The sequence below is a fragment of the Stomoxys calcitrans genome, chromosome 5 (assembly GCF_963082655.1).
Source record: "Stomoxys calcitrans chromosome 5, idStoCalc2.1, whole genome shotgun sequence".
NCBI classification, from domain to species: Eukaryota; Metazoa; Arthropoda; class Insecta; order Diptera; family Muscidae; genus Stomoxys; species Stomoxys calcitrans.
In genome coordinates this window covers 12138230-12149602 of record NC_081556.1, presented here as the reverse complement: position 1 = coordinate 12149602, position 11373 = coordinate 12138230, and the positions used below count along the sequence as shown (strand labels likewise).

Here is an 11373-nt window from a genome sequence, read left to right as displayed (position 1 = left end):
ATAAAGTTTCGTATGGGCTTTGAAATTTTTGGTTGAAAATGTGGTCATATGTGCACTCTGTTCTGTGAAGTGGTAGTCTGTCTTCCCATATGAAAGCCTCGTACCTTTTCATTTGAGTCATTCATCATTCTAGGACGAAAGAATAACAGACAACAACATTTGCATTGTTTCCATAATTTGCCTACATTGTTGTTTCTTTGGAGTTTTACAACATCAAATATGAATTGTTGTTGCTTATTTAGGGAGGTCTCTTACATTCATTATCTGTCAAAGTTGCATTAATCATGCCAAATGTTTTCTAAATTGAACAAAATGAATGAATGCGAGAATTGTATTTTGTAAAATGCATGTAATACAGATTTTTGATGGATTTTATGTGGAAAATTATTATTGGATGATTTTGATAAAAGGCTACAAAAATTAAGTAACTCCTTCCGACAATGTTATAGAAGCATTCAATGACTATATATAACTTGGAGAGTTAATGAAAGCCGCAGATAAGAATCCACTTATCGACTTAATAATTGTCATATCGCATATCAATAACTTAAAATGATTGTAAATCCTTAATTTTGATCGTGATAAAAAAGGATATAAAAATCACCAAATCAAATAGGGGAACCGGTGTATATGTGAACCGATTTGAACCAAAACTGACATAGATGTTGAAAGTCATAGTAGGGTGTTCAACAAATTTAGTCGGGAGTTCCGTTATATATGGAATCACAGATGTAATCGTATTTCGATGGAATTCTGTTTTCAACAAACGGACGGACAGAAAGAAAAAGATTAGTGTCTCAATGGATATACTCTAGGTTGGGTGGATTGCGGGTTCCTCGGAAGGCTAAGTATTTTCTTGGAAATTTCCAACTAAACTGGTTTGAGAATGTAATGTCGAGGAAAAAAAATGAAGATGAATTCGCTCGTCTTCTGAAGATGCACTGGTTTTTTATTTCGATGATTCGGGTGATTTTCAATTATGGGTGTCTGCTTCGGCATTTGACTTATTAGACAGGTTAACTCCGCAGGGTGATCGAAGGTACAAGACGCAGTGGCGGTTCTGATTTCGGGGAAGAGAGAAAGCGACGCTTAATGCCATACTCGATCTATGTTGGGTTGGCGACGAAGATCGCCCTTTGACAGCGGAAGTCAGTAACCCAGAGTTCCTTGAATTTCGGAATTTCGTAGAATTATACATGCTCAATTGCTTCCAGCGTCCGTGTGTTTCTGCTCCTATGCCCGATCTATGAAGAAGGTAGGCCTGGACGCAGCGGCATAGAGTATGAATGCGGAGGTCTGGATGCAGACACAATGAAAATGGTATGAATAATTACCAAATGTGGGGTCCACCTTGAAGTAATGTGAAAGCGGTTCCGAAGTGGAATTAATCCCCAGGGGTGACATAGGGTGGGTGTTTAGCCGAGTCCTGCATAAGTCAGGAGACCTATTCGTCACATGCGTAAAGCATTTCCCATCCTGAACCGCAAAAAAAATTGGAAGTATTTGTGCAAAATTTTAAGGGCCCAGCTTTATTTCTTCGAAAGTTTGCGTGCATTCGACAGACGGACGTGGCTAAATCAACTAAGAATGTCAAGACAATCAAGAATACATATACTATGTTGGGTATCAGATTAATATTTCGATGTGTTACAAACGGAATGACGAAATTAGTATACCCCCGTCCTGATTGATTTGATGACTGAGGGAGCACTTGGACTTTCCAAAATCTTAAACAAAAAGGAACAGTTTACTCATTGAAGGATGCATTTGCACATTGGATACTTTCGGCTAATAGCAAGTGCAAACGGAGAGACAACAAATGACAAAGCGTTTACCACATGATAGATTCATTTAAACCAAATGCCATGATGTATCGTGGCAAACTTCGTAGTAACTTAAAATGATTGTATCTCCTTGGTTATCATCAAGCAGTTTCTACATTAAACGTGCTTGATCATATCTTTGGTCCTCTTATCTTCTTTTGTTTCGATCCGATATAACTTTAAATGACTGTATCTTGTATCTTACACAAAAATTAAAAAAAAAATTTTTTCTTTAAAGTCTTTAGTTCAAGTAATAATTTCATATTTTTTCATAAACCATTTTTAAATTTTATAACTTTCATTGTCATGACCCCTGTTCTCCATATCTCTAGCCTTAATGGCGTCATCTGTTTTTTACTTAATTTGTTTAAAGCGTTCATTAATTTGATGGCATCAAAGGTGCCACTTTTCTTTTTCTCTTTGATGTTTAATTGTCACTTGGAGCTTTAACGCCCCAATGAGACCTTGGTTATGAAATTATTTCCTTATTTTATTATTTCATATACATATAAACGTTTCTCATTGTTTAGTATAAAACAGAATGTCAAGTTTAGAGAGACTTTAGTAACTCATAGTAACATCAACAAGGCAAAAGTGTTTGGGAAATGGAAAAATAAAAACAAATACTCATACAAATCAGCTAAGTTCGTGGATCCCATTTGTTAATTTGGGAATACAAAATACACATAAACTGCTGCCAAAAGTGTTTAAATTGTTAAATTATTCCGAAAATTTTGGCAAAAAGGCCCTTAGGCAGTAAATAAGAAATCGACTGGACTACATACAATGTAAAGTAGTCCCAAGGGCGAACATTATCATAATAAATACAACAACGAAAGTGAAAAGTAGAAAAAAATAGACAAAAATTGACATCCGATTTAAAGAAATTGCTCTTTATAAGGATAATTTTTTTTAATTTTAAAATTAAAAAAAATTGCATTACGTTAAATACCCATTGACACAAATTTTACGATTTTCCGCTCCCACAATAATACAAGCAAAACAAATTATCTAACATCAATTTTGATTTTCGTATTATTGATAATGTAAACGCCGAAATACAAACAAAAAATTTCGGAGAAATTTTCAAAATGAAATTTAATTAAATTTATTAAAAATCCCACTTTATCACACATATTTCCCCATTTATGGAAATTTCTGGGATTTTTGCAAAAATTTAGAGAATTATTCTTTTGTTGCTTTTAGGACAGTCTTAACAGTTTATATATTCGAAGATTTATCAAAACAAAAAATCCCGGTATTTAACTATAATTCCACATTTTGAGGAAAATTGGGGATTTTTGTCAAAATGTTGGTAATTGAATTTTGTCAATTGTTGAAAATTTAATTTTGTTTGAAGACATTCAAACTATGTATATCAAAAACTGAAAAATTCCAGAAATAATTCCAAATTCCATCTTTTATAACATATTTCTCTATTCATGGAAATTTTTGGGGATTTTTGCAAAATTTTTGGGAATTTGACTTTGACACTTTTTTTACCATGGTTTTATTAGTCTTGTTACACTGTTTTAAAAATTCTGCAAAATTAAACTTTTTGGAACATATTTCTCCTTTAAGTAGATTTTGGGGATTTGTGAAAAAATATGCTAATTTCACTTTTCTTTTGTCAAAATGTTGGTAACTGAATTTGGTCAAACTGTTGGAAATTTAGTTTTTTTTTTGGAAGCAATTCAAACTTTGTTCATTAAAAACACTAAAAAATCGCATTTTTTATAACTTTTTTCTCTATTCATGGAAATTTTTGAGGATTTTTGTAAAATTTTTTGGGAATTTGACTTTGACAGTTTTTTTTTCCATCGTTGTATTAGTTTTGTTACCTTGTTTTAAAAAATCTGCGAAATTACACCTTTTTGAACACATTTCCCCATTTAGGTTAATTTTGGGGATTTGTGAAAAAAAATTGGGAATTTGAATTTTGTTGTTTTTACCACAATTTTTTTTTAGTTTTCTTTAACACAGTTGGATCTGTAACATTTTTACTAAAATATGCAATTGTTTTTAAGGCCATTTTCCATTTGAGTAAAATTTGGGGTATATTGTCAACATTAGGGGAATTCAACTTTTGTATTTTTTTTTCTCATAGTTTTTCCAGTTTTTTTGCACACAGTTCATCCCATATGGAAATTGGATTTATGACAGTAAATCCTACAAAACTTCACTTTTTCAAACACATTTTTTCAATTCAGTGAACCTTGGGGATTTTTGTAAAAATTTTAGGAATTTGATTTTTGTGTTGGATTAGCATAATTTTTATAGTTTTCTTTAACACAGTGGGATCTGTAACATTTTTATTAAAATATGCAATTGTTTTTAAGGCCATTTCCCCATTTGAGGAAAATTTGGGGATTTTCGTCAACATTTTGGGAATTCAACTTTTGTAGTTTTTTTCTAGTCTTTTTTTTTTAACACAGTTCATCCCATATAGAAAATGGATTTTTGACAGTTTTTATAGTAATCCAGCAAAACTTCACTTTTTCAAACACATTTTTTAATTGAGTGAACTTTGGGGATTTTTGTAAAAATTTTGGGAATTTGACTTTTGTAGTTGTTCACCATATTTTTTTATAGTTTTCTTTAACTCAGTTGAATATGTAACATTTTTGCTAAAATATGCTGACGTTTTTAAGGACATTTCCCCATTTGAGGAAAATTGTGGGATTTTTGTCAACATTTTGGGAATTCAGGTTTTGTAGTTTTTTCCTGTAGTTTTTCCAGTTTTTTTAGCACAGTTCATTCCACCTAGAAACCACTAAAATCATATTTTCTCAAACATATTTCTCCATACTTGGGAATTTTGGGGATTTTTGGAAAAATTTTGGGAATTTAACTTTTACAGGTTTTTAAATATATGTTAGTTTAGACACATAAGCTTAATACTATAAAGTACATCTTTTCGAAAATATTTCCCCTTTTAAAAAAATTTCTGGGATTTTTGGAAACATTTTGGGAATTTACCTTTTGCAGTTTTTTTCAACACATTTTTATTGTTTTTTACCGCAGGTTATTTTATATTGAAAATATTGAAAAAATTGGAGTTTTTCAAACACATTTCCCAATTAAGGGAGTTATGGGTATTTTTGTAAAAATTTCGAGAATTAAATTTTGCTGAGGTTTATCCATAGTTTTGCCAGTTCCCACATTCCCACATCTTTCAACATATTTGCTAATTTAAGGGATTTTTGTCAAGATTTTAGGAATTTTAATTTTGCAGATATTTAACGATTTTTATTACAACTGTGGAAATTTGGTATTTGCCTTTTTATAATTAAAGTTTTAGCAGTTTTTGGCCACAGTTTGTTCTATTTCCAAAATGCTAAAAAATCTGTATATGTCAGAAATATTTCACATTTGGGGAAATTAGGGGATTTTTGCAAAGATTTAGGGAATTGAAATTTTGTTTTCTTTTAACAAAAGTTTTACCAGGGTTTTTTGCAGTAATTATACCATTTTGAAAATGTTTAAAAAAATCCCCATTTTCCCCTTTTCATATTTCCCCATTTTAGCATGTTTTAGTCATTTATCCCCATTTTATAAAACTCTGGAAATTTTGGTCAAGAGTTTTGGGATTCAACGTGTGTTTTACCACAGTTTTAGCCATTTTTTCGCCAAAGTTGGATCAATTTTCAAAATACTAATACTAACGTGACAAATCCCCAGATCCCCAACATTTTCCCCATTTGGGAAATTTTTGGGAATTTTTGCAAAAATTTTGGGAATTACAATTTTTACTTTTTTCATTTATTTATCTTGCGAGACGAGTTTAATGATCAAAGATTTTTGGAATGGGAAAGAAAAGTCAGAGATTCCAAGACAGTTTTGCCATTTTTATTTATGTAGTGTTTTTTCCATTTTAAAAGTCCCCAAAAATATCTCCATTTTTCATATTTCTCAATTCGAAGAAATTTTTCCCAATATCGCATTTGCCCAAATTATTTCCCCTTTGGGAATTTATTGGGGATTTTTGGAAAAATTTTGGGAATTTAAGGTTTTGCTGCTTTTCGTTTATTTCTCTTGCGAGATGAGTTTAATGATCGATGATATCTTGCAATGGGAAAGGAAAGCCAGAGATCACAACACAGTTTTGCCGGTTTTTTTGCAGTGTTCATCCCATTTTGAAAATCCCCAAAAATATCCCCATTTTTCATATTTCCTCATTTTAGAAAACAAAAGTTTGGGGAATCAATGTGCAATATGCTTTTTCTATACACTTTTGTTTGTTTAAGTACAAAGTTTGTCTTGTATCGTAAATAAATTTCCCATTTCAAATACATTTCCCATTTCAAGAAAATTGTGGGGATTTTGCCAATCTGATTTTGCCACTTTCACAACCGTTTATTCTGTATCAAAAATGTTTGAAAATTTTACATTTTTAAATATATTTCCCATTTATGGAATTTTGGGAATTTTTGACAAAATTTTAGGAATTTGACTTTTTTGATTTTTTCCACAGTTTTGGCATTTTTTGCTTGTCACAGTTTATCCTATAACTAAATATTAAAAAATTTTACTTATCGGTGTATTTTGGAAATTTTTGGGATTTTTGTAAAAATTGTAGGAATTTGACTTTTACAGATGATTATAACTATTTTAACCGTTTTTTACAGCAGTTTACTTTGCCACAGTTTATTCTGTACTGAAAATATTTGAAAATTTCAAACATATTCCCCATTTATGGAATTTTGGGGATTTTTGTCAAAAATTTCGGAATCTGACTTTTTTGGTTTTTTGCACAGTTTTAGCAGTTTTTGTTTGTCCCAGTTTATCCTGTAACGAAATATTACCAAATTTCACTTATGGGTGTATTTTGGGAATTTTTGGGATTTTTGTAAAAATTGTAGGAATTTGACTTTTACAGATGATTATAACTATTTTAACCGTTTTTACAGCAGTTTACTTTGCCACCGTTTATTCTGTACTGAAAATATTTGAAAATTTCAAACATATTCCCCATTTATGGAATTTTGGGGATTTTTGTCAAAAATTTCGGAATCTCACTTTTCTGGTTTTTTGCACAGTTTTAGCAGTTTTTGTTTGTCCCAGTTTATCCTATAACGAAATATTACCAAATTTCACTTATGGGTGTATTTTGGGAATTTTTGGGATTTTTGCTAAAATGGTAGGAATTTGACTTTTACAGCCGATTACCACTATTTAAACCGTTTTTACCTCAATTTTTTTTACAACAGTTTATTCATTACTGAAAATATTTGAAAATTTCAAACATATTTCCCATTTATGGAATTTTGGGGATTTTTGTCAAAAATTTCGGAATATGATATTTTTAGTTTTTTTGCATGATTTTAGCAGTTTTTGCTTGTCACAGTTTATCCTATAACTAAATATTAAAAAATTTTACTTATGGGTGTATTTTGGGAATTTTTGGGATTTTTGTAAAAATTGTAGGAATTTGACTTTTACAGATGATTATAACTATTTTAACCGTTTTTTAGAGCAGTTTTTTTAACCACAGTTTATTCTGTGCTGAAAATATTTGAAAATTTCAAACATATTCCCCATTTATGGAATTTTGGGGATTTTTGTCAAAAATTTCGGAATCTGGTTTTTGTGGTTTTTTGCACAGTTTTAGCAGTTTTTGTTTGTCACAGTTTATCCTTTAACTAATTATTAAAAAAATTCACTTATGGGACTATTTTGGGATTTTTTGGGATTTTTTGGGATTTTTATTAAAATTGTGGGAATTTGCCTTTTACAGCTCATTACCACTACTTTAACCGTTTTTTTCAGCAGTTTTTTTACCCAGTATATTCTGTATTGAAAATATTTGGAAATTTTCACATTTTCAAATATATTTCCAATTTATGGAATTTTGGGGATTTTTGTCAAAATTTTAGGAATTTGACTTTTGTGGTTTTTTTGCACAGTTTGAGCAGTTATTGGTTGTCACAGTTTTTCCTATAACTAAATATTAAAAAATTGCACTTTTGAGAGTATTTTGGGAATTATTGGGATTTTTGTATAAATTTTAGGAATTTGACTTTTACAGCTGATTACCACTAGTTCATCCGTTTTTTTACCGCAATTTATCCCAATTCTCTTAAAAACAACCCCACTTATTAAATATATTTCCTCAGTTAAGGAAATTTTGGGGAATTTTTGAAAAAAGTGGGGATTCTAGTTTGATGTTTTTCTCACTGTAATATTTTTTAACATTTATTTTTCCCAGCTTCCACCACAATGCCTTCGATTCTCTATAATCCACAAAATGCCGCAACTAAAACTAACCCTGGCATAGATCCCAAAAACATATTGGAAAAGGTTGAAGAAAAGCCACCCTCGAAAAAGACCCTTGCCAAGGGCATCAAAGAGATCTATGGAGATTTTTGCTCCAATACCTCCATACATGGTTTTCAATATTTTGGACAACATCGGCCACGCAAGGAGATCTTATTTTGGATTGTCATTTTTGTGATTACCATATACTTTTGCACCACCATCATAGTGAGGATCTATGTGAAATGGAGTGAGACACCGGTGATAGTGAGTTTCTCGGAGAAATCTACCCCCATATGGAGTGTCCCATTTCCCAGGGTTACCATATGTCCGGAAACCAAAAGGGCCATGAATATGAGTACTGGTAGGGTAGCTGGAAAATTTTTTGTTTTTCCCCATAATTCAATCATTGTTTGCCTTTTTACAGATGATACCTTCTTTCAGTTGATGGAAAAATTGGACACCTTCTTAAAGGAGGGCCAGCAGCATAGCGAAAATTTCACCCTTGCCGATTTGGAGAGAACCCTTACCCTAATGCACATTTGCAAATCAGGCATAAGTGGCATTGTGCAAATTACCCAGCCACTGCTTAAGGACATCGATTATACGGAGAACTTAAATCATATGCTGCCTCGTGTCGATAAGTACTTATTTACCTGCGAATGGTTTGGCAATATGGTGCCCTGTGAGAGGCTCTTCAATCGTGTCTATACAGATGAAGGCATTTGTTATACATTTAACAGCCTGAAGGCAGATGATTTATATCGCGAGGGGGTGTTGAAGAGTAAAATGCGTTCGATTTCCAATGCGACCGATGATAAAAACCTCCCCCTGCAATGGTCGCTGGAGCAGGGCTATGATCGCGGCAGTGACCTGCATACATATCCAGCAAGAGTTTTAAGCTCTGGCTCCAAGGCAGGCCTTAATGTCCATGTCCAGAGTTTTCTCGATGAGGTGGACTACACTTGCAATGGGCCCATTCAGGGCTTTAAAATTCTACTGCACTCACCCGACGATGTGCCTTCGGTGTCAAAGCATTTTGTGCGCCTAGCCATGGACAAGGAGGTGATGATAGCAGTCAAGCCCAAAATGATTACCACCTCGGATGACATAGCAGCCTATGATCCCATGAAGCGGCGTTGCTTTATGAGCAAGGATCGCCAATTGAAGTTCTATAAGATCTACAGTCAGAACAATTGTGAGCGGGAGTGTTTGACCAATTTCACCTATGCGGAATGTGGGTGTGTGCAATTCTCTATGCCTCGCTTTAAGGATATGCCGGTATGTGGAGAGGATAAAATCCTCTGCTACAGCAATGCCTATAACAAACTGTTGGTTAAACAATTCAAGGATGGCTTGGCATCGGAAGATGGCTTGGCCCATCTACCGCTAGACGATTGCAATTGTATGCCTGCCTGTACTTCGTTGGAATATGAGACGGAAATATCCGAGGGTCATTTTGATTTGGTCAATACCCTTAAGGCTTTCAACAATTTTGATGACTATTTTCGCATATATCCTGGTGGCAAGATGTCCCTAATGTCCATTTACTTTAAGGAGAATCAATTTATTACCTCTCGACGTTCCGAGCTGTATGGAGTCACCGAGTTGCTGGCCAATTTTGGTGGTGTCTTTGGTCTCTTTATGGGCATCTCTATTTTGAGTATAGTGGAAATGATTTATCATTTTTCTTTGCGTCTATGGTCGAATATGACAAGAAGTGCGGTAGGCTAGCATTGTTAGTGAAAACTATAGATTTTTTATGAATTATTAAATTTTTTTTTAAAATGTTTTATTAATGGGGAAAAGTTTTTGATAAAATTGGTAAGTAGGTCCGCATTCCCAAAAAAAAAAACACCCAAAATTTCCTACAATAGGCAAATATGCTTCAAAAAGAGGACATTTTTTGATTCCCAAAAATTTTACCAAAATCCCCAAAATTCCCTTAAACGGGGAAATGTTTTTGAAATAATGAGATTCCTAAAAAAAAAAAGAATTGAGAAAAATCATATATAAAAAAGGTAAAATTTTGTAGTATTCGCTATTCCCAAATTTTTGACAAAAATTCCCAAAATTCCCTGAAGTGGGGAAAGTTTTTAATAAAATTGGTAAGTAGGGCCGCATTCCCAACAAAAATCACCAAAAATTTCCTAAAATAGGCAAATTCGCTTCAAAAAGAGGACATTTTTTGATTCCCAAAAATTTTACAAAATCCCCAAAATTCCCTTAAACGGGGAAATGTTTTTGAAATAATGAGATTCCTAAAAAAAGGAATTGAGAAAAATCATATATAAAAAAGGTAAAATTTTTTTGGTATTTGCGATTCCCAAACTTTTGACAAAAATCCCCAAAATTCCCTGAAGTGGGGAAATATGTTTGAAAAATGGGATTTTTCCAAAAAAAAATCCTACTAAGGAAAAAATGTGAAAAAATCGAATTTTCTGGCACATATTCCCAAAACAAAAAAATCCAAAATTTCTTGACATAGGAAAATTTCCTTGAAAAAGTAAGAACTTTTTCATTTCCAAAAATTTTACAAAAATTCTCAAAATTGACTTAAACGGGATTATATGTTTAAAGAAATGGGATTCTTAAAATTTTTGAAACTTTTGACAAAATTCCCCAAAAAAATTACTGAACTGGGGAAACATGTTTGAAAGATAGGATTTTCCCAAAAAATACTCACAACGGAAAAAATGTGAAAAATTAAAATTTTTGTATGGCACAAATGATCAAAGTACTGACAAAGCCTATATTTCCAACATTTTGCTTGAAAAGTGGGAATTTTTTGATTCCCAAAAATTTTTCAAAAATCCCCAATTTTTTTTTACGGGGAAACCTATTTAAAAATATGTGATTCCTAAAATTTCTGAAATGGAAAAAATCATTTTCAAAAATATGCTTTTTTTGATATTTGGGATTCCCAAAATTTAGGCAAAAATCTCCAAAATTCTCTGAACTGGGGAAATATGTTTAAAAAAGTAGGATTTTTCCAAAAAATCCTCATAAGGGAAAAAATTTAGATTTTTTTGGCATAAATTATCAACATTTCTTAAATGGTGGAATAATATGGTAGAAAATAAACTGCAAGTATTAAATTCCCAAAATTTTGACTAAAATCCCCAAAGTTGCCCTAAATGGGAATGATATGTTTGACAAAGTGGGATTTTTAAGAATTTTCTATAGAGAAACCTATAAAGGTTTCTATGAAATTCACCAGTAATGTCGAGAGTTATAAGAAAATCCATTTTTCCAAATTTCGAGAGAATCGGTTAACAAATGAGTTCTTAATTGC

The 11373-nt window shown here is 32.2% G+C and overlaps 1 protein-coding gene across 1 annotated transcript; it reads left to right on the top strand.

Moving 5' to 3' along the window:
* The first annotated feature begins 2407 nt into the window (after nt 1-2407).
* LOC106083401 (pickpocket protein 28) lies at nt 2408-9812 on the top strand. The gene is made up of 3 exons (XM_013246360.2): nt 2408-2467; nt 8032-8442; nt 8506-9812. Exons 2-3 carry the CDS (start codon nt 8043-8045, stop codon nt 9810-9812), a joined length of 1707 nt encoding a protein of 568 aa, XP_013101814.2. The 5' UTR covers nt 2408-2467; nt 8032-8042.
* Nucleotides 9813-11373: the final 1561 nt, after the last annotated feature.

What these genes read in the sequence shown, in the direction of transcription:
- LOC106083401 (XM_013246360.2), top strand. Translation starts at nt 8,043, where the DNA reads ATGCCTTCGATTCTCTATAATCCACAAAATGCCGCAACTAAAACTAAC. An exon ending in GGCCATGAATATGAGTACTG is followed by an intron (nt 8,443 to 8,505) that starts GTAGGGTAGCTG and finishes GCCTTTTTACAG; the next exon opens with ATGATACCTTCTTTCAGTTG.